The sequence below is a fragment of the Falco peregrinus genome, chromosome 9, assembly GCF_023634155.1.
Source record: "Falco peregrinus isolate bFalPer1 chromosome 9, bFalPer1.pri, whole genome shotgun sequence".
Lineage (NCBI taxonomy): Eukaryota > Metazoa > Chordata > Aves > Falconiformes > Falconidae > Falco > Falco peregrinus.
In genome coordinates, this window is record NC_073729.1 from 20262898 (window position 1) to 20286387 (window position 23490).

At 65.8% G+C, this 23490-nt stretch overlaps 6 protein-coding genes across 12 annotated transcripts; 4 read left to right on the plus strand and 2 right to left on the minus strand.

The window, feature by feature from the left end:
- The first annotated feature begins 39 nt into the window (after nt 1-39).
- On the plus strand, nt 40-3659 carry UNC93B1 (unc-93 homolog B1, TLR signaling regulator). Its single transcript, XM_055813366.1, has 11 exons — nt 40-461; nt 536-677; nt 761-914; nt 988-1149; nt 1217-1346; nt 1433-1526; nt 1620-1744; nt 1813-1995; nt 2079-2352; nt 2597-2715; nt 2838-3659. Exons 1-11 carry the CDS (start codon nt 75-77, stop codon nt 3111-3113), a joined length of 2046 nt encoding a protein of 681 aa, XP_055669341.1. The 5' UTR covers nt 40-74; the 3' UTR covers nt 3114-3659.
- Nucleotides 3660-3887: 228 nt separating this feature from the next.
- Nucleotides 3888-7674, plus strand: MAX (MYC associated factor X). 2 transcript variants are annotated; one of them, XM_055813417.1, is made up of 5 exons: nt 3888-4022; nt 4209-4235; nt 5715-5821; nt 6474-6604; nt 6683-7674. In XM_055813417.1, the coding sequence occupies exons 1-5, from the start codon at nt 3987-3989 to the stop codon at nt 6868-6870; spliced, it is 489 nt and encodes a 162-aa protein (XP_055669392.1). In that variant the 5' UTR covers nt 3888-3986; the 3' UTR covers nt 6871-7674. The 2 variants fall into 2 exon arrangements, with proteins under 2 accessions (XP_055669392.1, XP_055669393.1); XM_055813418.1 differs by having other exon boundaries at nt 3890-4022; nt 5715-5822; nt 6481-6604.
- A 159-nt stretch (nt 7675-7833) lies between these two features.
- FNTB (farnesyltransferase, CAAX box, beta) lies at nt 7834-13040 on the minus strand. Its single transcript, XM_055813383.1, has 12 exons — nt 12882-13040; nt 10960-11024; nt 10625-10697; nt 10293-10384; nt 9707-9853; nt 9542-9625; nt 9347-9433; nt 9128-9257; nt 8883-9015; nt 8471-8582; nt 8284-8398; nt 7834-8199 (listed from the first exon to the last, which is right to left on the minus strand). The coding sequence occupies exons 1-12, from the start codon at nt 12960-12962 to the stop codon at nt 8089-8091; spliced, it is 1230 nt and encodes a 409-aa protein (XP_055669358.1). The 5' UTR covers nt 12963-13040; the 3' UTR covers nt 7834-8088.
- A 1261-nt stretch (nt 13041-14301) lies between these two features.
- On the plus strand, nt 14302-18232 carry RAB15 (RAB15, member RAS oncogene family). 6 transcript variants are annotated; one of them, XM_055813397.1, is made up of 7 exons: nt 14302-14749; nt 16086-16146; nt 16308-16368; nt 16456-16533; nt 16623-16712; nt 17591-17656; nt 17739-18232. In XM_055813397.1, the coding sequence occupies exons 1-7, from the start codon at nt 14626-14628 to the stop codon at nt 17892-17894; spliced, it is 636 nt and encodes a 211-aa protein (XP_055669372.1). In that variant the 5' UTR covers nt 14302-14625; the 3' UTR covers nt 17895-18232. The 6 variants fall into 6 exon arrangements, with proteins under 6 accessions (XP_055669372.1, XP_055669370.1, XP_055669373.1 ...); XM_055813395.1 differs by lacking the exon at nt 14302-14749 and adding an exon at nt 14758-15669; XM_055813398.1 differs by lacking the exon at nt 14302-14749 and adding an exon at nt 14758-14975.
- Nucleotides 18233-18368: 136 nt separating this feature from the next.
- On the plus strand, nt 18369-20417 carry GPX2 (glutathione peroxidase 2). Its single transcript, XM_005243355.3, has 2 exons — nt 18369-19792; nt 19885-20417. Exons 1-2 carry the CDS (start codon nt 19568-19570, stop codon nt 20233-20235), a joined length of 576 nt encoding a protein of 191 aa, XP_005243412.2. The 5' UTR covers nt 18369-19567; the 3' UTR covers nt 20236-20417.
- A 495-nt stretch (nt 20418-20912) lies between these two features.
- Nucleotides 20913-23115, minus strand: CHURC1 (churchill domain containing 1). The gene is made up of 5 exons (XM_055813429.1): nt 23032-23115; nt 22805-22940; nt 21976-22046; nt 21296-21393; nt 20913-21162 (listed from the first exon to the last, which is right to left on the minus strand). Exons 1-4 carry the CDS (start codon nt 23068-23070, stop codon nt 21301-21303), a joined length of 339 nt encoding a protein of 112 aa, XP_055669404.1. The 5' UTR covers nt 23071-23115; the 3' UTR covers nt 20913-21162; nt 21296-21300.
- Nucleotides 23116-23490: the final 375 nt, after the last annotated feature.

Sequence of the window (23490 nt, forward strand, 5' to 3'; positions counted from 1 at the left end):
GCCTGGGGGTGCTGGGCACAGGGGTGCAAAACACATGGGTGCAGGGGCTGGGGGTGCACATCTGGGAGCGCTGAATGCGGGGGTGCGGAGCACATGGGTGTCAGTGTTGTGGTGCTGGGCACAGGGGTGCAGAGCACGTGGGTGCAGGGTCTGGGGGTGCAGGACACATGGGTGCAAGGTGCTGGGGGTGCAATACATGGGTGCGGGGTCTGGGGGTGCTGGGCATAGGGGTGCAAAGCACATGGGTGCAGAGTCTGGGGGTGCTGGCACAGGGGTGCAGCTCTGGGGGTACAAGACACATGGGCGCAAGGCTTGGGGATGCCAACAGGGTCCCCCTACCCCTACACCATCCAGGCCCCCTCCTGCCAGAGGCAGCGATGGAGAAAGACCCCACCTACTACCAGGATGCGGCCAAAGCAGTGGGGGGCAATGGGCTGGGTGCTGAGGGCACTGAGGCACAGGTGAGGCTGGGGAGGCACCCGGGGGGACTGGGCTGGTGGCCATCCCCAGAGCTGACAGCTGGGGTCACCCGCAGCTGGACGATTTTGTGAGCACTCACCCCGACTACAACGAGGAGGAGGAGGAGCAGAAGTACTTCCGCCGCAAGCGCCTCGGTGTTGTCAAGAACGTGCTGGCCGCCAGCCTGGCTGGCATGCTCACCTACGGCGTCTACCTGGGTATGGCCCTGCCCCTTCCCAGGGACACCCTGCTGTGGTGTGGGGGGCTCAGGGCAGGGGTGACAGCCACTGGACCCCCCCAGGCCTGCTGCAGATGCAGCTGATCCTGCATTATGATGAGACCTATCGGGAGGTGAAGTACAGCAACATAGAACTGGAGGATATTGACCGCAAGGTGTTGATGGGCATCAACATCACCCCTGTCGCAGCGCTGCTCTACACGCCCATCCTCATCAGGTATGGTACTGCCTGTGCTCCCCGCCAGCATGCCGGCATGGGCACTGACGCTTCTTCCTCCTCGCCGTGGCAGGTTTTTTGGCACCAAGTGGGCCATGTTCCTGGCGGTGGGCATCTACGCCCTCTTCGTCTCCAGCAACTACTGGGAGCGCTACTACACACTGGTGCCCTCTGCTGTGGCCATCGGGGTGGCCATCGTACCCCTCTGGGCCTCCATGGGCAACTACATCACACGGTAGGCAGCGGAGGGGGGACATGACAGGGGGGCTGGGGGGCACGAGCTTACCCACCGTGCCATGCAGGATGGCCCAGAAGTACTATGAGTACGTCAACTACAAGGAGGAACATGTGCAGGAGCAGCAGCAGGCACCACGAGGAGCCTGCAATACCTACATCATCATCTTCCAGACCATCTTCTACGCCTGCTTCCATGTGAGCACTGGGTGGGGTGCATGGCATGGGCAGGGGGCTGCTCCAGGCAGCCTGGTGCTGAGCATCCCCTGCTATATGTCTTGCAGCTGAGCTTCGTCTGTGCTCAGATGCCCATGCTCTTCTTCCTCAACAACTACCTCTACCAGCTGAACCACACGCTCTTCGGGGTCAAGCACTGTGGTAAGTACATGGACACAGCATAGCAAGGTGGTGTGGGGAACCCCCTGGTTGGGGCTGAGCCATGGCATGTGCCCCCCCCCCCCCCCCCGGCAGGGACCCTGAGCCATGGCACACTGCCTGGCTTCAACAAGACGGTGCTGCAGAGCCTGCCCCGCAGCGTCAACCTCATCATCGTGGAGAGCGCTTTGATGGCAGCTGCCTTCCTCGCCATGCTGGTGGTGAGTGCTGCGGCGGGCAGGGGATGGGCCTGGATGCCGGCAGTGCCTCACCCACAGCCACTCGGCAGGTCCTGGTGCTCTGTGGCTCGGCGTATCGGCCCACGGAGGAGATTGACCTGCGTAGCATCGGCTGGGGAAACATCTTCCAGCTGCCTTTCAAGCATATGCGGGACTACCGCCTGCGCCACCTCTTCCCCTTGTTCATCTACAGCGGCTTCGAGGTGCTCTTCGTCTGCACTGGCTTCTCCCTGGTAGGGCCCAGGGACAGGGTGGGGGGGGGGTGACAGAGCAGGGACAGCCTGGCCAAGCAACACTGAGCCTGTGCTTGCTGCAGAACTATGGTGTATGTACCCTGGGGCTGGAGAAGCTGGCGTACCTCCTCATGGCCTACGGCTTCTCTGCCTCGGCGTGCTCCAGCCTGGCCCTCTCCATGCTGCGCCTGCGGCGGCATATCCCACTGCTAGCTGGAATACTCATCCACGCCGCCCTCCTGGTGACTCTCTTCTTCTGGGCACCTGAGCCCCGGCATGTGGTCCAGGCACCTCTGCTCTACACCATAGCCGTGCTCTGGGGCACAGGAAGTGCCCTCAACAAGACCAGCATTAGCAGTGAGTACCAGGAAGGTCCCCAGCACAGCCTCTCTTGTCCCCTGGCACAGCCAGGCTGTCCCCAGCTTTCCAATGTATCCTCTCCTCATGTTCCTGGGCACTGCGACCTGGGTGGTCCCCAGCTCCTTGGACCTGCTGACAAGGAGCAGGACAGACCCGCTGTGGCTGGGTCCTGCTAACAGTGTCCCAAAAGGGGACACCGGCACAAGAGGGGGATGCTGACAACCAGTCTCCTCTGGCGCAGTCCTCCTGGGCATGCTGTACACTGACAAGGAGCGCCAAGACTTTGTCTTTACCATCTACCACTGGTGGCAGGCCCTGGCAATCTTCACTGTCTACCTGTGGTCAGGGCTGCCTATGAAGGTAAGCGTGGCCAGGCAGGCAGTCATCCCCACAGTGCCCCCCTGCTGGCTCCATCACCTCCAGAGCCTGCCAGGCTCAGGGAATGCAATGTCACGCCACTCTCCCGCTTTGCCCTCCTGCAGGCCAAGCTCTCCATCATGCTGCTGGCGCTTGTGGTGGCAGTGGGGGCCTACCTCTGGATGGAGCACAAGCTGGCACAGCACATGGCGTACCGGCTGCCCCGCATCCCCCGCCCACGCCACAAGATGCATGGCTACCGCTACTTGGAGGAGGACAACTCAGACGAGACTGGCTCAGAGGGTGATGGCGGCAGCAGCAATGATGACAATGACAGGCACCCAGCAGAGGCCACCAATGCGGACGAGCTGCCAAGAGATGATGAGGACCAGCTGGGTTAGAGACAGCCTGCCCTGCCCCACCACGGTGGTCACCCCTCCTGGTCTCTGAACCTGAGCAGGGAGTCCACAGCCCCCCTGGAGCTGCCCAAACCCCCGAGCAGGCTCAAACTTCCACAGCCCTCCCAAGCCAGGCCCGCAGACACCCTTGCCAAGCCTGCAGCCCACCCCAGGCCAGGCCCACCAGACCCTCCTCAGGCAGGCCTACAGCCCCACAAGCCAGTCCCACGGACTCCCTTAACCAGATCTGCAGCCCCTCAGGCCAGGCTCACAGCGGCCCCAGGCCAGACCAAGCCTGCAGCCCCTCAAGCAGGTCCACCACCCCTCAGGCCAGGCCTACAGCCCCCCAGACTAAGCCCACACCCCCCCCCAAACCAAGACCACAGTCCTTCAGGCCAGGCCCGCGCCCCCCCTCAACCCAGGCCAGACTCACAGCCCCTCAGGCCAGGTCAGCAGCCCCCCACCGCCCCCTAAAGTGCCACCCCTACGCCAGCCCGCGCCCCCTTAATGCTCCTCTACGGCTCAATAAAAGCTCTTCCACCCACCGCCTCCGTGCTTACTGCCACCGTCCTCCGCCTTCGCGTCGTCGCGGCCCCACCGCCCTCCATAAGGGGCAACAGGCACCCGCGCTCCCCCAGCCCGAGGACTACAGCTCCCGGCATGCACTGCGCTCCACCGCGGTGCACGCCAGGAGCTGTAGTCCCCAGACCGGGAGTTTTAATAGCCCCGCCTCCCCAGGCGGACTCCCGCACCCAGAATGCCCCGCGGCGCGGCGGGGAGCGGGGGGGTGAGAGGTCACGTGTGGCGGCGGCGGCGCATGCGCGCTGCGCGCTGTTGTTGTGGCGGCGCGGCCCGCGGCTCACCCGGCCGGGAGCGATGAGCGACAACGATGACATCGAGGTGGAGAGCGACGTGAGTCGGGCCCCCACACCGGGACATCCTCCCCGCCGCTCCCCCCCCGGTGCCCGCAGCGCCGGGGAAGGGGTAGCGGGGGGTAACTGTTGGTTTCTCTCTCTCCTTCCCCCCCACCGCGGCCCCGTTTCCCGCCCCCCCCCCCCCCTTCCTCTTCCTCCTCCTCTGCTGGCCCGCGCCCCTCAGGAAGAGCAGCCGAGGTTTCAGTCCGCGGTATGTGGCTGCCGCCCCCGGGACCGGGAGCACGTGGGGGGGGGGGGGCCGGGGGGCAAGTGCGCCTGCGCGGGGGGCGGGGGGGGCTGGGGGGGGAGGCACGTGTGCTTGGTGGCGTCCTGGGGGTGGGAGGGGGACGGCTGGGGGGCATGGGAGGTACACCTGTGGGAGTGGGGGGTCTTCTGGGGGGGGAAACCTGTGGGCCTGGGGAGCTTCTGGGGGGGACACCTGGCGGGCGCTGGGGGGGGGCAGCTGGGGGTCTTCGGGGGGACACACCTGTGGGGCCTTGGGGGCTTCTGGCAGGGGGGGCACCTGTGGAGCTGGGAGGTCTTCTGGGGGAGGGACTGCACTGGGGCAGGACTGCAGGTGTTGGGGGACACACACCTTTGGGGCTGGGGGGTGTTGGAGAGGGGGGTCACTTGCAGGGTTGGGGGTCTTCCGGAGGGGGACACCTGTGAGGTGGGGGGTCTTCATGGGGTGACACACCTGTGGGGTCGGGGGTCTTCTGAGGGTGGGGGGACAGAGGCCTGTGGGGTGGGGTTGGGGGACACACACCTGGGGGGCTGGGGGTCTTGGGGAAGGACATGGGTTTGGGGTGTTACATACAGGGCTTGTGTTTCTTGAGGGGTGCGTGTTTGGGGGGGGGTCTGTGGGGTGGGGGCTCTTCAGGAGAGAGGGATTGTGGAGCTGTGGCTTTTGGGGGCAGAGCGGGGGTGTCTGTCTTCGGGGGGGGGGTACATGTGGGCCTGGGGCTCTTTTGGGAGAGGAGACATGGGGGTTATGGCTTTTGGGGGCATCTGGGGAGCTGGCACTCCGGAGGGGCTGTCTCTGGGAGGGGGGGATGTGAGGGCAGATCTTGGGGGTATATGGGGGCGGGGGGGAGTATGACACATAGAGTGGTGCTTTTGGGGGGAAGCCATGGGGTTGTGTCAGCAGAGGTCAGATGGGGAGCCCATCTCGCAGGGGGTGCAGGACAGAGTGCTGTGAGCTGCTCTTGGCCCTTGAGGCTGTGCTAGGCCCCCCTGCTGCCCCAGCTCTGCCCCCCCAGTGGGGCGCATGGCTGCCCCAGCAGCAGGAAGCTGCCTGCGGGCTCCGACAGGGCCGGGAGAAACCGAAAGCAACGGGAGCCACCTCCTTCCCACGCCCTCAGCTGCCGCTGCGATGGGAGCAGGAGGCGTCGCGGCTGCTGCACCGCCCAGCCAAGGGGAGTCGGGGCTTCGGCCAAGCTCCTGCACCGGCTCCAAGCCCCTCATCCCAAGCTGCCAGCACGGGGTTTTGGGGTGAAAGTCAGCAGCCTGGCTCCTCCTGCCCTGGCTTCTCTGTCAGGCAAAGCGGGGCAGCTGCTGAAACGCAATGAGGCTTTTCACACTCACTCCTGGGACTCAGCAGGCTGTCCCGCAGCACCTGGGGAGAGGGGAGCAGGTCGTGGTTTCCCCCACAGTGCCACCCCCTCAGGCTCCCCTCTCCCTTCCTTCTCAGGCCGACAAACGGGCTCATCACAACGCGCTGGAGCGCAAGCGCAGGGACCACATCAAGGACAGCTTCCACAGCCTGCGGGACTCCGTCCCCTCCCTCCAAGGAGAGAAGGTGAGTTTATGGAGCGTGCTGGTAGCCTGGCCATGCGCCTGCCCGGGGTCCCGGCCCGCAGCACTGAGGCTGGACGGAGATTTCCACAACGGTGATGGGAAGCCACAGCAGCAAGGCTGAGCTGCGGTTCCTCACCCACGGGGCCTGCCAGCTGGCATTCCTGAGGGCAGGTCATGCACACACCCAGCCTTTGCTACCACCTGGGGTTTTCTGGGGAAGACAAAGGGGGCAAATCCACCCGGTGTGGCTGAATCTTCCTGGCACAGCCGTGGGGCGGCTCTGCCCACCGGGGGTAGCGGCACTTTCCTTGGCAGCTGCGCAGGCTGTGGTGGGGCTGTTGGTGCACAGCGGTGGCTTCTCATTCTGGGATGCTGCTGCAGGATGCATTTTGGCTAGGGCCAGCTCACGACCCAAGCTGAGCACCATCAGTGGTGTTCAGAAGTGACCCTTCCCAGTGCTAGCAAGGATCTGCCCTGCCATGGGGGTCCCCGGTGGGGACAAGAGCTGGGCTTTGGATCACCTGGTGACATAGGCATGTCAGAATAACGGCAAAATCCTTTCTGCTGCGCTGTGGGTGGGACAGGGCAGCTGAAATCCCACTGGTTCCCCCAGGGCTAGGACTTTATCTTGCCTCTGTCTTTTCCCACTATTGCAACAGGCATCCCGGGCCCAAATCCTGGACAAAGCCACAGAGTACATCCAGTACATGCGCCGGAAAAACCACACGCACCAGCAGGACATCGATGACCTCAAGCGGCAGAACGCTCTCCTGGAGCAGCAAGGTGAGCAGGGGTTCTGCAGGAGCCAGGGGTGGGGACAGATGGGCATGCTGGAGGTGACGTGGTGGCCCTGCCTTGCAGTGCGTGCACTGGAGAAGGCCCGGTCAAGTGCCCAGCTGCAGGCCAACTACCCCTCGACAGACAACAGCCTCTACACCAACCCCAAGGGCAGCACCATCTCCGCCTTCGATGGCGGTTCTGACTCCAGCTCCGATTCGGAGCCCGACGAGCCACAGAGCAGGAAGAAGCTGCGCATGGAGGCCAGTTAGGCCCCCCCACAGCCCCCTGCTGCTGTCGGCTGCCCGCCCGCCGGCTGCGTAAGGACTCTCTCCCTTCTCTCGTAGAGGCTCTCGGACTGCAGCTTCCCAGCCTTCCCCGGCCCTTTCCCCACTCCAACCACCGCGGCCCTGGGGGGAGCCGGCCAGGCAGGGCCTCGCAGCGCCCACCCAACAGACATGGGGGGGATCTGGGGGCCGTGAGATGTCCCCAGTGCCCTCCCACACCTAGCAAGCTCCTCTGTCCTCTCCCTTCTGATTTTATATGAGCATTTCTATTTATACCTGGGGACCACAGCAGTCCAGAGCTGAAGGGTGAGGCTGCGCAGGAGCCGGGCAGCCCCCCCAAAAAGGCCAGGCCCCACAGGGGAGCTGTGCCTGCCCCCTCCCCTCCACCCCCCCGGCAAGCGCTGGGGGTCTCGCTATTTATTTTCTGCGTGTGCAATTCCACCTGCCCCCAGCACCTGCGAGAGCCGGGGGGCCAGTGCCCACACCCCTCTCTTCACAGCACGGAGCCGGGGGGCTGGGCTGGTGGTCTGCGTGTGCGTCCTGCCCCCTCCTCTTTCCCTCCCTCACCCCCCATGCCTCCCTCGGCCCCTTCCCACCTCCGTGGCATTTTCTGAACTCTAGTGTCCCGTCCCTGCCCCGTAGGTGACCCTGTCCCCCTTTTGATGCCATTCATTCCATGGATCTAAGGTATGTTGTACATACTGCCCAGAGTTGTCTTGCAAGTTAAGGCTTCCCTTTACTATAAGACTATAAATAATAAAAAAAACAACCAAACTTATTTTTATCCTTCCCCATGGTAGCCGCGTGTTCTTGGGGCAGGAGGGGAGGTGGCACCAGGGCTGGAAGCAGCCCGAGCTCAGTGTCACCTCCTGTCCTGTCTCCCCAGGGCCACCATGGGTGACAGGCAGTGGCAGCTATGTGCCCTTCCCGCGCACAGGAGACGGCAGGTGTCTGTTCCGCTTTATTGATGCCAAAAGCTCTGCCACGTCCCGTGTCCCCCTCAGCCAGCTCCGCTTCTGCCAGGAGGGCAGCAAGGCACCCAGCATGACGGCAGAAGGAGCTGGTGGCTACGGGGCAGGCCGGTTTTTGGTATTGCTAGCACCCTGAGGACCTCACTCTGCCCATCTGCGTCGAGACGCTGCAGCAGCTCCCCACCGGCCTGGGGCAGGGCTGCTCTGCACAGTCTGGGGCCAGCGGGACCCCCTAGTCAGCAGCAGCTGCCGGCTGCAGGCTGGGCACTGGCTGCCGCAAGAAGTGCGTCACCGCTCTTGCCACCTTCTCCGGGATGATGTTGTAGACAGGGTGCGTGGGCTGCTGTGAGAGGGAGAGAGGGAGGAGGTTAACGCTGCTTCTGGTGGCGTAGAGGCCGGGCAGCTGACAGCGATGCCTGGCACCTACCAGGCGGTTCTCGGGGCCGCCCAGGACCACCTCCTGGTGGAGCTCGCCGCTGCCGAAGTGCTGGGCAATGGCCAGCCCACTCAGGCAGTAGCAAGTGTGGTAGAAATCCCGGGACCTGGTGAGGCAGATATTGGGGTGCTGAGCAGGGTGCCAGGGCCCCAGGCAGCCCCCCCAGCCTGGTACTCACTTGCCCGGCTTGTCGAGCAGCCCACCGGCTGGGCACTGGCAGCACAGGAGGATGTACTCCTGCAGCGCTAACTGGTCAAACATCCAGCGGGTCATGCTGAGTGCCGTGTCGCCTGCAGGAGGAAGCTGATGACATCGCTGGGGGGACCCCAGGAAGGCGGCAAATCCCCACCTGGGTCTTCCCGCACACCCCGGGGAACAATCAAGGCGCTGGCCCAGCAGTCAAGCCTTGGTGCCAAAAAGCCCGCGGGGAGGCATGAATTTCCCCATGATTCAGCAGCCCCCTCCAAAGACCAGGGACACGGGAACACCCAAGTAGCTGTGCTTCGTTCCCTCAGTAAACGCCTTCAGCCACCCCTGGAGATGCCGTTTTGGGGGCGGAGGAGGCTGGGAGCTCCCCGTGGCAGACTCACCCCTGGCGTGGAGGGCACGGTGGAGCAGGGGCAGGAGGCCGGCTTGCCAGAAGGAGTAGCAGCCATCCACCAGCTTGTTGCAGCGGCCCTGGAAGCCGCCCTCGAAGTTCATCTGCCGGCTGGTAACCCAGCGCTGTGTGGGACGGGCGAGAGTGGGTGCCAGTGCAAGGACAGGGACCCCCCCACCGGTCCCACTGAGCAGCTGAGAACCCCTGGCGTCCCAGCAAGAGTGCAGGGTGACTCACCAGCAAGCTCCGGAGGTTCAGCAGATGTTCCTTCTTCAGGATGACCAAGGCTGCCATGCCGCAGAAGGTATACCCGCCGTGGGCCTCCATGCCCGGCACCCCACCAATGCCACCCTCCCAGTTCTGGCACCTGCACGGGCAGCAGGGTCAGGATGGCACAGGCGTGAGGGACCATTCCCCGTCCTCACCCCGTCCCTGGCTACGCTGGCTCTCACTCACCTCACTATCCACTCGGCTGTCCCGGCAAAGAGCTCAGGTGTGAGGATGTTGGTCAGCGAGGCCACGGAGGCAGCGCAGTAGGCGCTCCTGCAGGACAGGGGTGCTCAGGACCACGGCACTGCCCCCCTGCCGCAGCACCCAGCCAGCTGGAAGCACAGCAGAGCCATCCCCTTCCTCCCCACAGTGCTCACCCACCTGACGTCCACCTCGCCGCCGATATGCATGAGGAAGGAGCCATCCGGCTGCTTCAGCGAGTGCAGGTACTGCAGCAGCTTCTTCCTGCGAAAGCCAGCGGTCTGTGGGGGGGGCATGCATCCTGCCTCCCCCCACCAGACCCCAGCCCAGCACCACCGGCCCTACCTGTCAATGACATCGAATGCCTCCTCCGTGCCGATGATGCACAGTGCGTTGACAGCGGCGTAGGTAGGGGCAAGGTGTGGGTGCTGGCCAGGGCCACCCCCAAAGCCACCCTGGGGGCTCTGACAGCGGCTCAGGAACTGGCAGACGCTGCAGGGGGGCACGGGGAGGGTGAGGAAGGGGCTCAGCGCTCGCTGGCACCCAGTGGGAGGATACTTCCCACCCAGGTGAGGGGAACCTCCCCTTACACCCCCCCATCTACAGCAGGGGCTCCATGGCTCACAGCGGGGCAGGGGCCAGCCCAGCCCCGGTTCCTCCCCCCAAGGTCAAAGCCGGGGGTTATCTCTCTGTCCCCCATCTCCATCCGTCACGAGACACTGGAGCACGAGGCGCTGGCCGGAAGAATGGGCGGCATTGATGGCCGCAGAGGAGACAAAGCGCTCCTTTGCTCCTGCCAGCACGCGGGGACAGCAGGAGGTGGCACCTCCAGCATCACGCGGGTGGCCCACGGGGCCTCTGGCCACAGCCAGGTCCACAGTGGGGGTCCCCAGGCTGCCACTGTGACCCACCCCATCGCAGCACCACTTACTCAGAGGCAACTGACTGGGGAATAGGCTCATCCAGCAGCTCCAAGCTGTGCAGGATCCAGTAGCAGAGCCAGGGACGGCTGGCATCCAGACACTGCGGGGACCAGAGGGGACAGTGAGGGTGGCCAGGGGGTGGCACAGGGCCTGGGGTGCAGGCAGAGCTCTCACAGGAGCAGGTACAGGCAGGGGAGCCCCAAAAGCATCACCATGGGGACATGTGCAACCCAAGGGCGCGTCGGGAGCCACTGCCCCAGGGCCAGCAAACCCAGGGCCCTGGGGCGAAGGGCTCGCCTCAGCCAAGGGGCAGAGCAGGAGCTGGTGGCACTGCAGGTACCTCGTAGGCTTTGGTCAGCTGCCGGAGGCCTCTCTTCAGGTAATGGCAGTGCTTCTCCCGCTGCAGGACGTACCTGTAAGACAGGCAGGGCTCAGCAGGCAGAGCACCAGCAGTCCAGCTGAGAGGGGGACACCAGCCCTGAGCTGATGCCACCATGACCCCCGGGCTCATGGCCAGCAGAAGGGGCAAGATCCCACCCAACACCTGCAGGAGCAGTTGGTCCCTTGCTGCAGGTCTCGGCAGCTGCCAGAGCCACTGGTTTGGGGGTGGGTTGGTTGTTTATCATTATCAAGAGTTTCTACAGCTGGTGGGAACCAGCTGCCAGAGGAACTTACTGTGAAGCATGATGGCTCATCTTGCAGGCATCAAAGACCTCCTGCACAATGTCTTCCACCTTGGTCTGCCACCAGCCGCAGTGCAGAGGGGAACAAAGACCATGGTGAGCTCTGGAAAATAGCTCTTCCCATCCCAAGCAGTCCTGCCGGAGCCCCCCTCAGCTCCTGCCCCACCCCAGGGGTTTATCCAGCTCACAGCCACTCTCCGAGACAGCGGCACCATCTTGTTGCATTCCCCAGGAAAACCAAAGTGATCACAAGCGACTCAGTCCTGCCGGCCCGCGGAGCATCGTAGCTAAGCCGTTAGGAGCTTTGCACCTAGGATTAGCTCCGTCCACTGCCGCTTTTCCAATGCAGCAGTTTTAAAGATGGGGTTTGCTTTGTCCTGGGACCCCCCTGCCACATACAACACCCTCCTCCCGCTAACGCCAGGACAGCATTGCCAGCTAACCGGGGACTTGCCACACTGTCCCCCTGTTTTAAAACTCGAACTCAGGACCCAGCACTGTCCCAGCCAGGGCAACCCTCCAGAAAACACCCTGGAGGGCAGGGGGGCAAGGATGGGGGGGCACAGGCAGCCCCGTTGTAGTGGGTTTGCGTGGCAAGGTTTTGGGGAAGGGGGGGGCTGCCGGGGTGGCTTCTGCAAGAAGGTGCCAGAAGCTTCCCCTATATCTGATGGAGCCGATGTCAGCCAGCTCCCAGCTGGACCCATCAAGGCTAAGGCCAATCCTATCGGCAGCAGCGGCACAGGGACAGCGCGGGAAGGAGCAAGGGGAGGAAAATAATCCGTGCCTGCGAGAGGAGCGAATGTGTGTGAGCCGCAGCCCCGCAGGCATCAAGGGCAAGGCAGGAGGGGCTCCAGGCACTGGAGCTGAGGTTCCCTGGCAGCCCATGGAGAGCCCCCAGCAAGGCAGGCTGTGCCCCCAGCCCAGGAAGCCCATGGGGGAGCAGATCCCCCACCCCCCCCACCCCGCCATAGCCCAGGGGGGACCCACGCTGGGGCAGGGGGTGCCCAGAGGAGGCTGTGACCCATGGGCAGCCTGTGCTGGGGCAGCATGTGAGGGGCTGCACCCGTGGGAAGGACCCCACGCCGGAGGGATTCATGGAGAGCTGTCTCCCGTGGGAAGGACCCGTACCGGAGCAGGGTGGAGCGTAGGAGGAAGGAGCAGCAACACCAACATGTACTGGACTGACCGTAACCCTCATTCCCCATCCCCTGCCCCCTTGGGGGGACCAGGGAGAGAAATCAGGAATTGAGTTAAGCCCGGGAAGAAGGGAGGGTGGGGGAAGGTGTTTTTCTGATTTGAATGGTAATAAATGAAACTAATTTTCCCCAAGAAGAGTCTGTTTTGCCCGCGACTAATTGCAAAGTGAGCTCCCTGTCCTTATCTCGACCCCTGAGCCCTCCCTTGTATTCCCTCCCCGCTGCACGGCTGGGGGGCCGCGATGGAGCGGCTGGGTGGGCACAGGGTGTGCAGCCAGGGCCAGCCCTCCGCGGGCACCGCGTCCCGGGGGGCCAGAGGCTCACAGGGCCCCATGGATTGAGAAACCCAGAATTGCCCTCTGCCCCACAGGGCCCGTCCCAGTGCCCGGGGAGCTACCCCAGGGCTGTCTCGGGAGGGGGTCGGGCTGCCCGAGATACTGCGGGGGGACACGAGTGATGTTCCCCGGGGGTGGCAGCCCCCGGCCCCCTGACACACGCGAGTGTGGGGCCAGCGGCTGCATGGGGGGAGCTGGGGCAGGGATCAGCCAGCAGCCTGGCACCTTCAGAGCCCAGCCCCACACAGCCCAGCCCCACACAACCTGGCACCCTCATACCCAGCCACAGCACCCCACAGCCCTGCCCCAGGGCACCCCAGGGCCCAGCCCCACACGGCCCGGCCCGCCCCCCCCCTCCCAGCACCCGGCCCGGCCCCCCGCACCTGTTCGGCGGAGGTGGGGGTCTGCAGCCCATCGTCCCGCAGCCGCCGCCGCCCGCCGGGGGGGGCCTCCGCTCCCGCCATGCTGCGGGCGGCTCGCGCCGGCGGGGGCAGCCGGACGACGGCGGCCGGGTGGGGACACGCGGTCACGCCCCTGGCTACGCCCCCCGTCACGCCCAGGCCACGCCTCCCGGCCTCGCCCTCCCACGCGCATGCGCGGCGCGGCGGGGCGCGAGGAGGGCGCTGCGTCACCGCGCCGTGACGTCATGGTGGGCTACCTGGCCGCGGCCTGGTCAGGGCCCTGCCCAGCGCTGCCTTATTGCGTCACTGCCGCGCGGCGTTGCGTCATCACGCCGCAGCGCTGCAGCCTCGTCCAGCAGCGTGGTGCTACATCTCGTAGTGTGGCACTGCGTGGTGGCACCGACATGGTGTTGCATCATCACGCTGCAGCGCTGCATCATGGCACTGCTGAGCAGTGTGGCGTCATCCCGCTGTGGCGCACACTGCCGCGTGGTGCTGCGTCATCACAGCGTGGTGCTGCGCAGTTGCACCGACCCGCTGTGTTGCATCATCGCACTGCAGCGCTGCATCATCATGCTGCTGTGCAGTGTGGCGTCATCCCGCTGTGGCGCTGCACCATTGCAATGCTGTGTGGTGTTGCATCATCTCAGCACAGCACTGCATGGTTGCACCGACACTGTGTTGCATCATCACACTGCAGCACTGCATTGGCCCCCTGTGCTGCAGGGTGCACGGCAGCATGTGTGCTGCAGTGCTGCGCTGTGCAGCACCTTCACCACCACGCTGCCCCGTGCGTGGCTTTGCCGCGCTGTGCCGTGCCACCCTGCCGTGCACTCCCTGGCCCACGCTGCATCCTCCTCTGCCGCGTGCTGCACCCCACCACACAGCGCTGCGCCCCAGAGCTACACCCCAGCACACAGCGCTGCGCCGTGGCATCCAGCACTGCATCCAGCGCTGCACCTCAGCACCCAGCACTGCGCCACTGCACCCCCCCGCAGCCCTGCCATGGCCCTGCTCCAGGCCCCTCAGCCCCGGGCCACCCCACTGCTCCCAGTGCCCCCCTGTTGCCCACCCATCCCTCCATGTGTCACCCAGTGTCCCCTGCAGCCCCTGGGCCGTGTCCCCCACTCTCTCCTGGGGGGGGCTGGTGTGTCCCCAGATGTCCCCACACTCTCCAGTGCATGCCCCATGTGTCGCCCCCCGTTCCCAGGGCATACCCCGGTGCCCCCCCGCCCCCCCCCCCCCCGCCCCCGGTGCTCCCTCCCTCCCTCATTCCCCGTGTCTCCCTCCCAGCACGTCCCCGTGTGTCTCTCCCGGTGCCCTGGTGCATCCCCCGTGCACCATCCGGTGCCCCCCCCAGTGCATCCCCCGGTGCCCGCCCCCTCCCCTCCCCTTCCCCGTGTGTTTATCCCCGTGCCCCAGTGCATTCCCGGTGCATTCCCCGTGTGTCTCTCCCAATGCCTCTGTACATCCCCGGTGCATCCCCCGGTGCGCCCCCGCCGTGTGTCTCTCCCGGTGTATCCCCCGGTTCCCCCTCCCCCGTGTGTCTCTCCCGTTCCATCCCCGGTGCATCCCTCCCGTTCCCCACAGCATCCCCCGGTGCCCCCCCGGCCGCCCGCCCCCGCCCCGCCCCGCCCCGCCGCCCGCCCGGCGCAGCGCTCGCGGCCCCGGCAGTGGTCCCGGCAGCGGCCCCGGCACGGCCCCGGTACGGCGGCGCCGGCCCGCCATGGCCAAGCAGTACGACGTGCTCTTCCGGCTGCTGCTGCTGGGGGACTCGGGCGTGGGCAAGACCTGCCTGCTCTGCCGCTTCACCGACAACCAGTTCCACCCCGCCCACATCTCCACCATCGGTACCGGCACCGGCACCGGCACCAGCGCGGGCAGCGGGCGGCGGGCAGCCGCGCCGGGCAGCGGGAACGCCGGGAAGCGAGGAGCCGTGGGCAGCGGGGAGCCGGGAGCACCGGGAAGCGGGAAACCGTGGGCAGCGGGAGCACCGGGAAACGGGGAACTGTGGGCACCGAGAGCACCGGGAAACAAGGAACCGTGGGCACCGGGAGCATCGGGAAACAAGGAACCGTGGGCACTGGGGAGCCGCGAGCACCGGGAAGCGGGAAACCATGGGCACCGGCAGCACCAGGAACTGGGGAACCATGGGCACCGGGGAGCTGGGAGCACCGGGAAAACAGGAGCATCGGGAAAGGGGAACCGTGGGCACTGGGGAGCCAGGAGCACCAGGGAACCGGGAACCGGGGAACCATGGGCACTGGGTAGCTGGGAGCATGGGAAATAGGGAACTGTGGGCACCAAGGAACGGGGAAACCGGGAGCACCAGGGAGCTGGAAAACCATGGGCACTGGGAGCGTCGGGGAAGCGGGAACCGGGGAACCGTGGGCACTGGGGAAATGGGAGCACCCGGGAAATGGAAGCACCAGGGAGCTAGAAAACCGTTGGGTACTGGGAACCGGGAAACCAGGAGCACTGGGAAAATGGGAAACTGTGGGCACCGGGGAGGTGAAGAACCGGGAAATGAGCAACCATGGGCACCGGGGAACCGGGAAACCACAGGCACCAGGGAATGGGAAAGCCGTGGGCACCAGAGAACCGGTGACACCGAGGAGCTGGGGAACTGGGAGCATCAGAAAACTGTGGGCACCAGGGAACTGGGAGCACTGGGGAGCTGCAGCACTGGGGAAATGGGAAGCAGTGGGCACTGATGAACCAGGAGCACCGGGCAGCCACATCACGGGGGAACCGGGAGCACCAGGAAACCGTGGGTGCTGGGGGACTGCAGTACCAGGGAACTGGGAAACTCGGGGCACAGGGAACTGTGGGGCTGGGAAACTGGGGGCACTGGGGAGCCACAGCACAGCAAAACCGGGGCCACGGGGAGCACCGGGAGCAGCTGCTCGGCAGCAGGGCTGGGGCCAGCACCCGCACAGTGACCCAGCACGGAGGCTGCTGCCAGGCCTGGCACCAGGCACCGGCCCCGGGATGATGCTGGGGCACCGGGCCATGGCTCCAGGCATTGGGGGGGCACGGGTGAGCCTTGGCACCTGGTCTGGCAGCACGGCATGCCTTGGGATGGGCCGGGAGAGGGTGAGGGGACTGCGGGGACCCTGGTGGCAGCAGCTGCTGTGATGGGGGGGACACCGGGGCACCCCGTAACTGCTCCCCTCCCCATGCCAGGCGTTGACTTCAAGATGAAGACCATCGAAGTGGATGGCATTAAGGTGCGGATACAGATCTGGTGAGTGCCAGTGCTGGGGCTTGGGGGGGGGGGGGGGGGGGGGGGGGGGCAGGGATTGGGGGGGGTGGTCCTGAATCTCGCTCCCCCCACCAGGGGGGAGGCTGAGCCCTGACCAGCTCATGCCATGGGTGGTGGTGTTGACCCGCTCCCCTCGGCTGCAGGGACACGGCAGGCCAGGAGCGGTACCAGACCATCACCAAGCAGTACTACCGGCGGGCACAGGTACGGGGGTGGTCCCATCCTGGTACACAGGAGCGGGGAAACTGAGGCACGGGGGGCTGTAAATGGCTGCCTGCCCCCCTCCTGCAGGGCATCTTCCTGGTGTATGACATCAGCAGCGAGCGTTCCTACCAGCACATCGTGAAGTGGGCCAGCGACGTGGATGAGGTGGGGGTGCAGGAGCAAAGGGGGGGTCCTGGGGGGGTCCCCCCCATGGTGTTGGTGGTGGTGTTCTCACGCCACCCGCTCCTCCCCAGTACGCGCCTGATGGCGTCCAGAAAATCCTCATTGGGAACAAGGCGGACGAGGAGCACAAGAGGCAAGTGGCCAAAGAGCAAGGGCTGCAGGTGAGCGGGGGCTGGTGTGTGCCCCCGGGGGGGCCAGGGCCCCCCCCCCTGCATCCCCAGGTTGGCCAGGGACCCCCCTGCACCCCACGGCCCCCCCAGGCCCCTCCTGTACTCCCCAGGGACCCCAACAACTCTTCTGCAGCCCTACTTATAGCCAGGGACCCCCCAGGCATCTGGAGCCCCTCCCCAGCATGACCAGGGACACCCCCTCCAACTGTCCTGAAGCCTTGTCTGTAACCAAAACCCCCTAACCCCCACCCAGCTCCCCGTTACCTCCAGGGATGCCCCCCCAGAGCCTCTGCACCTCCGGGGCTGCTCTTACGCCTCCCTGTCCCGCTCCTGCAGCATATCCAGGGACCCTGACACTCCCCTGCAGCCCAGCATGGTCCCCTGCACCCCCAAAGCACCCAGTGCCCCTCCCCAAGGACCCTAAAGCACCCAGTATCCCTCCCTCAGGGACTCCAAAGCACCCAGTGCCCCCGCCCCTGAGACCCCAAAGCACTCAGGAAACCCAAAGCAGCCAGTGCACCCCCCTGAGTGCTCCCTGCACCCAGTGCCCACCTCCCCTGGGACCCCAAAGCACCCAGTCCTCCCCGCCAGGGACCCTAAAGCACCCAGTGCCCCCCACTGTGCTCCCTGCACCCAGTGCCCACCTCCCTCGGGACCCCAAAGCACACAGTGCCCCCCCTCAGGGACCGTGAAGCACCCAGGGACAGCACACAGTGCCCCCTGCAGGGGATGCCCCCACCCCAGTGCCACCATGGGCAGCACAGCTCATCCAGCTGTGCATGTGCCGGGGGGCGGGGGGGGGGGCGAGGGTGTTGAACACCCCCGCCCCCCACAAACCATGGTGCCGCCGACGGCCCCTCGCCCTGCAGCTGGCCAGGGAGTATGGGATGGACTTCTACGAGACCAGCGCCTGCAGCAACCTCAACATCAAGGAGGTGCTGGGGGGGGGGCTGGGGTGGACTTGGGGGGTTCGGGAGGGGGGCAGTGGGCTGACCTCCCCCCCCATCTCTTCTGCAGTCCTTCACACGGCTGACGGAGCTGGTGCTGCAGGCGCACCGCAAGGAACTGGAGGGGCTGCGGGCCCCCCCCCGCGCCCCCGCCCTGGCCCGCCTGGAGGAGGATGAGCAGCAGCCTCTGGGGAGCGAGGACAGCCCCAAAGCCTGCTGGTGTTGAAGCCTGGCCCCGCCCCGCCCCCCCCCCCCCCCCCAGGCCTGTGTTGGGGGGCCCACGGCGGGTGCGGGATTGGGGCAGCCCCAATGGAAGGGGGGGTGTGGCCGGTGCCTGGTGGAGGGGAGTGACCCAGGATGTGCCCCCCCAGGGATGGCGGGGGCCAGGCAGGCATCATGGGGGTGTCCCCCCATCCTGGCACCCTGCATCCTGGCACACATGCTCCCCCATGGTGCATGGGGTTGGGCGGGGGGCTGTCATGGGCGCTGTGTGCCCACCCCATGCCCCTGGGGACACCCACCCCCCCGAGTTTTACACACACACACACACACACACACACACACACACGGTTTGCAGAATAAAGGTGATGCTGGAGGAAGCCAGTGGCTTGTGTGCTGCCGTGGCGGGCTGTGGGCACGGTGCCATGCTGGCTGCAGGGTGCCACGATGGCTGTGCCCCACTGGAGCCGCCCGTACCATGGGGCAGCCACGGATACGCAGGCGAGTGGGGCAGCGTGCCACAGGCAGAGCTGGCCTGCAGCAACCCGAGCAGTTATCAATAATTGAGGCTGCTCCAGGGCTGCCAGGATGGTGTCCCCTTTCCAGGCTGGGGGAACGGGTCCGTGGGGGCACCGTGTCCACCACCGCCAGGCTGCTGGAACAGCCACCCAGGGAGGCAGGAGCTGGCCCCAGCAGGGACAGGGCCATCATGGTCACACAGCCTAGTGGTGGGCACCAGGACAGTGGTGGGCACTGGGGTGACAGTGGGCACTGGGATGCTGCCATGCGCCAGGATAGGTGGGCGCTAGGATGGTAGTGGGCACCGGGATGCTGCCAGGCACCAGGATGGGGTGGCAGCAGGCACTGGGATGCGGCCAGGCACCAGGATGGGTGGGCACTGGGATGGCAGCGGGCACCAGGATGCTGCCAGGCACCAGGATGGGTGGGCACTGGGATGGCAGTGGGCACAGGGATACTGCCAGGCACCAGGATGGGTTGGCACTAGGATGCTGCCAGGCACCAGGATGGGTAGACACTGGGATACTGCCAGGATCCAGGATGGGCAGGTACCAGGATGCCAGGAAGCAGGCGCCACAGCAGATGAGTGCCAGGGTGGATGCTGGCACTGGGACCAGTGGAGCACTGGGACTTGGGGGCACTGGGGGGAAGGCAGCAGGCACCAGGGGAGCAAGCACAGGAGGCCCAGGGGTGATGCCAAGGCAGCCCTGGAGAAGATGTGCTGGTGCACCGGTTCCCCCCATCACACACCTGGGTCTGAGTCGCCCCCTCCTCTGCCCCACACAGCCCCAGCTCCTGGAGTCCCGTTATTTCTTGCCTCCCCGGGTGTTCCCAGCTCTCGAGGCCAGCCCATACCAGGCCGGTGGTGCCAAGCCCCACGGCATCCCACAGCTCGCAGGCATGGGGAAGAGTAGTCATGCCACACCGCACTGTGCCATGAATTATTGAGGCAGGCAGGAGCATCGCCTTGGTCCTGCAGCACCCGCACCCTCCCTGCCTCTTCCTTCTCCCCTTGTGCGGGTGCCAGCAGGTGGAACGGCTCCGGTTTCTGCCAAGTCACGGTGGGGCAAGAAGACCTTTGGAGCCGGCACATCACGTGGGCACCAGGCAGCCCTTAAGGTGCGCCGACGGGAAGCGGGGAAGGCAGACGCACTCGCAGCCATGACCGTCCCCATTGCCAAGTCCTTCTACGACCTGAGTGCCACCTCCTTGCAGGGGGAGAAGGTGGACTTCAACGTCTTCCGGGGCCGCGTGGTCCTCATCGAGAACGTGGCATCCCTCTGAGGCACTACGGTGCGGGACTACACCCAGCTCAACCAGCTGCAAGCCCGCTATCCCCGGCGGCTGGTCGTGCTGGGCTTCCCCTGCAACCAATTTGGCTACCAGGTAAGTCCCCGGGGGCCACCGCAGTGGCTGGCTTTGTGTGCAAGGAAGGGGAAAATGCAGCATGGCTCCGGCTTTCTCCTTCCCTGCCGTAGGAGAACGGCACCAACGAGGAGATCCTCAACAGCCTGAAGCACGTGCGGCCAGGGGGTGGCTTCGAGCCCAACTTCACCCTCTTCCAGAAGTGCCAGGTGAACGGGCAGGACACCCACCCCGTCTTCGCCTACCTGAAGGCTCACCTGCCCGCGCCAGCCGACGAGGCGACGCACCTGATGGCTGAGCCCCGCTTCCTCACCTGGAGTCCCGTGCGGCGCTCTGACATCTCCTGGAACTTTGAGAAGTTCCTGGTGGGTCCCGAGGGGGAACCTTTCCGGCGCTACAGCCCCCGCACGCCCACCGCCCAGCTGGAGCCCGACATCCAGCGCCTCCTCAAGCTGGCCAAGTAGGGCTGGCTCCAGCATCCCCCCCTCCCTTCCTCTGCCAGCTGCCGCCCCCCGGCACAGCCCCAGCTCTCTGCCGGGTGACAGCCCCCTCTGAAACCGCTGTGGGGAGGGGGTTCGATGGGGGCAGAGGGCTGGAGCCACCGGGGCAGTGTGGGCTGGTGGCAATAAATGAGCCGGAGGGAGCACACCTGCATCCGCGTGGTTTGTGGGGAGCTGCTGGGGACGAGCCGGCGGGAGGAAGCAGCCCTGCAGTGCCAAATCCAGGAAACAGTGGTGCAGGGATGGAGCGGTGCCAGGCTGGCAGCGCCGAGCTCCCCGCAGGTGTCGCTGGGGCTGGGTGCCAACAGCAGCACCCCACCCCAGGGGAGTGATTTTGGCAGTTGCGGCTCACCCGGCTCCTGCCTGCCCCAGGAACATGCACCCCTCAGCGGGGCAGAGCTGGGTTACACCCCCCAGAAAAACGGGCCCCGGGGGTGTGCCTGCAACGACCCCACATAAGCTCCACACGGCCCCCGGGGGGAGCGAAAATAATTAACTTCTCAGGGGAGGAATCCCACAGGTTCCTGGGAAGGAAAAAGCCCCCCTGATCCCCATGCTGGGCCCCAACACCCTTCACCACCTATAGGGAGTCCAGGGGGGTGAAGCCCACCCGCAAAGCACTACCACCTGCACCACCGAGCTGTAACACATCACATTTATTGCCCCACACATGTGGGCTCCTGAGGCAGGACAGGGCGAGCAATCTCTTGGACCCCTTTTTGGAGTGACAATACACTAAGCCCCTTTCGTGTCTTCAGCACAAGGGGCGCTCGGGCCGTAGCGCTCCACCCTGCCCCTGCAGCTGGGGTCAGAGCCACCATGCAGCAAGGACAGCTGAGCTGCCGCTGGGTGCATGGAAGCATCTGGCATCAGGCATCCGCCACATCCAGGCTGGAGGTTTGGAGAAGAGAATCACCTAAGGGACTGCAAAGTCCCCTGGGATCTGCTGGTGCCGCAGCTCTGTGCAGCGGGGAGCAGGGAGGGAGGTCCTGAAGCATCCAGGGACTCGTGCTGGGATACAAACCAGCTTCAGAAAAGCGGGGTCATCTGGCGGGGGTCGTCGGGCAGGATGCTGATGGAGTCCTCAGCCCGGCCACAGAGCAGGCAAAGCATGGTGTACTCCTGTGGTGGAACAGGAGGGGGAGCGGATCTGCCACAGCCCCACTTTCCCGCAGGGAAACCCGAGCTAGAGCCGGCACCTGATCCTTGATTGCAATCAGACCTGGAGGGATCTCATTTCTTCCCCCAGGATGAGCCTGACTCCCCTGAGCCCATTTTCCAGCGTTTAGCAGCTGAATAGGAAATGTGCCAGGGAGGAGGGCTGGGAGAGCTGCAGGCCCACCCCTGCCACCGCCCCTGCCACACAGCCACGTTTTACTGCTCTGGGCCATGCATGTCACTGATATTCCCACGCTGGGGCTGCGCTGGAGGCCAGAGGTGAGCTGGACCCCCTCACGAAGCAGGGGCTAGTGTCAGGGGCTCCAGGTAGCCCTGAGCATAGGGATGCAGCTCTGAAGCCTTCAAGGCTGGTGCCACAGCTTGCCTCTGAACCCACTTGGCTCCAGTCTGTGGCTGCCAGGGCAGCTGGGAATCAGCAGGTAGGTATGGAAACCCGGAGCAGGAGGAACAGCCCAGGGCTCAGCTTAGGATGCTTCTGGAGCCAGAGAGGGGCTGCGGGGGGACAAGCCGCTGCTCTGGCTGTACCTGGTAGTCATCCACCACGCTGAAGGTGTACTCATGGCGCGCAATCAGGTGGTGGCAGTTCTTGCACAGGTCTGTGGAGGAGAGAGGATTGCAGGTTAAGGGGCTCCACTGGCACCACTGACCCTGCAGTACTGCCCCCCCAGCCCTTGGGGGCAAGCCCCCATCCACTGGGCCCACCCTCATCCTCTGGGGCACTGACCCCCAAGTCACCAGGGTGGGTCCCTGAGAATCACCCACCCCAAAACCCCCCAGCACCTAACCACCCTTAACAGCCACCAGCTCCTCTCAAGCCTTGACACCCCGCCCACACATCACCCCTAGCCCCTGCCCACCCAAGAACACCAATCACCCCCCAACCCCAGGTTCCCCCCAGTATTAGCCCCCCCAAATCTTCCCTTCCCAAACTAACCCTCCCTCAGGCCTCCCCCCTCCCCAAGGACCCCCAGCCCTCAGTGTCTCCCCCTACCCCAGACCTCAAATGCGTCCCCCCTCCAGCCCTCAGCTCCCCCTGAGCCCCAGATCCCAAACGTCCCCTTCCCAGCCCTCAGCCCCATTGAGCCCCAAACCCCAAATGTTCCCCCTCAGGCCCCCCGAGTACAAGGCCCTAAACGTCTCCCCAGGCCTCAGCCCCCTCCCCAAACCCCAGCCCCCAAATAGCCACCCCCAGCCCTCAACTCCCCCCGAATCCATGGCCCCAAATGTCCCCCCCGAGGCCTCAGCCCCCCTGAGTCCCGCTCCCCCTAGGCCTCAAGGGCCCCCCAGGCCCCCCGAGCCCCCCCGGAGCCCTCGGCCTCCCCCCAGGCAGCCCCTAGGCCGCCCCCCAGCGCACGGTCGTAGGTGACGATCTCGTCCCCGCCGTGCAGGCCGGCAGCGCGGTTGCCGAGCAGGACGAAGTCCCGGCGGCCGCACTGTGCGCACCCCACGAAGTTGAGGAGGAAGGAACCGCCCTCCAGGCAAGTGGTACCCTACGGCGGTAGCACATGGCTGGCGCTGGCCCTGGCCCCGGCCCTAGCCCTAGCCCCAGCCCCAGCCCCAGCCCGCCCGCCACGGGCCTACCCGCTCCGGGTACTCGGTACCCACGCAGCCCCCGCACATCCCGCCGCCGCCGCCGCCCCGCAGTTCTCGCGAGACTCCTGTCACGGGGCGGGGCTTAGGGCGGGGGCGTGGCCACGGCGTTACCCCCCACCCCCGGACGGGATTTAGCGCGGGCAGTGCCGCGGCGGCGCGGCTGAGGCTGGGTGCCTGTGTGGGCTCAGCTCCCCGCGACCCCCGGCGCGCCCCCGGTCGCCTGCCCAGCGTCTCGGAGCCGCCTGCGCGTTGGGGTGGCCAGCGCTGGGCTGGGGGCAAGCAGGGCTGATTGTGGGGACATTTGGGGCTAGCTGGGAGTGCCTGGGGCTAGCTGCGGATATCCAGGGCTAGCCAGGGGTGCCTGGGGCTAGCTGCGGGACACCCGGAGCTAGCAGGGGGAGTACCTGGGGCTACCTGGGGGATGCTCTGGGCCAGCTGGGGGGCCTG

Coding starts and splice junctions, on each gene's coding strand:
- FNTB (XM_055813383.1), bottom strand. CDS start 12,962: ATGGCGGGAGCGGAGGCCCCCCCCGGCGGGCGGCGGCGGCTGCGGGAC. Junction 10,698..10,959: donor ATGAGCCATCATGCTTCACA/GTAAGTTCCTCT, acceptor CCTGTCTTACAG/GTACGTCCTGCAGCGGGAGA. Junction 10,385..10,624: donor AGCTGACCAAAGCCTACGAG/GTACCTGCAGTG, acceptor TGGTCCCCGCAG/TGTCTGGATGCCAGCCGTCC.
- RAB15 (XM_055813395.1), top strand. CDS start 15,246: ATGGGCACTGGGAGCGTCGGGGAAGCGGGAACCGGGGAACCGTGGGCA. Junction 16,369..16,455: donor AGTACTACCGGCGGGCACAG/GTACGGGGGTGG, acceptor CCCCTCCTGCAG/GGCATCTTCCTGGTGTATGA. Junction 17,657..17,738: donor GCAACCTCAACATCAAGGAG/GTGCTGGGGGGG, acceptor TCTCTTCTGCAG/TCCTTCACACGGCTGACGGA.
- CHURC1 (XM_055813429.1), bottom strand. CDS start 23,070: ATGTGCGGGGGCTGCGTGGGTACCGAGTACCCGGAGCGG. Junction 22,941..23,031: donor GTACCGAGTACCCGGAGCGG/GTAGGCCCGTGG, acceptor CTACCGCCGTAG/GGTACCACTTGCCTGGAGGG. Junction 21,394..21,975: donor GCGTGGTGGATGACTACCAG/GTACAGCCAGAG, acceptor GTTCCACCACAG/GAGTACACCATGCTTTGCCT.
- UNC93B1 (XM_055813366.1), top strand. CDS start 75: ATGCGGGGGTGCGGAGCACATGGGTGTCAGTGTTGTGGTGCTGGGCAC. Junction 1,745..1,812: donor CCTTCCTCGCCATGCTGGTG/GTGAGTGCTGCG, acceptor GCCACTCGGCAG/GTCCTGGTGCTCTGTGGCTC. Junction 2,353..2,596: donor CAACAAGACCAGCATTAGCA/GTGAGTACCAGG, acceptor CCTCTGGCGCAG/TCCTCCTGGGCATGCTGTAC.
- MAX (XM_055813417.1), top strand. CDS start 3,987: ATGAGCGACAACGATGACATCGAGGTGGAGAGCGAC. Junction 4,023..4,208: donor ACATCGAGGTGGAGAGCGAC/GTGAGTCGGGCC, acceptor CGCGCCCCTCAG/GAAGAGCAGCCGAGGTTTCA. Junction 5,822..6,473: donor CCCTCCCTCCAAGGAGAGAA/GGTGAGTTTATG, acceptor TTTCCCACTATT/GCAACAGGCATCCCGGGCCC.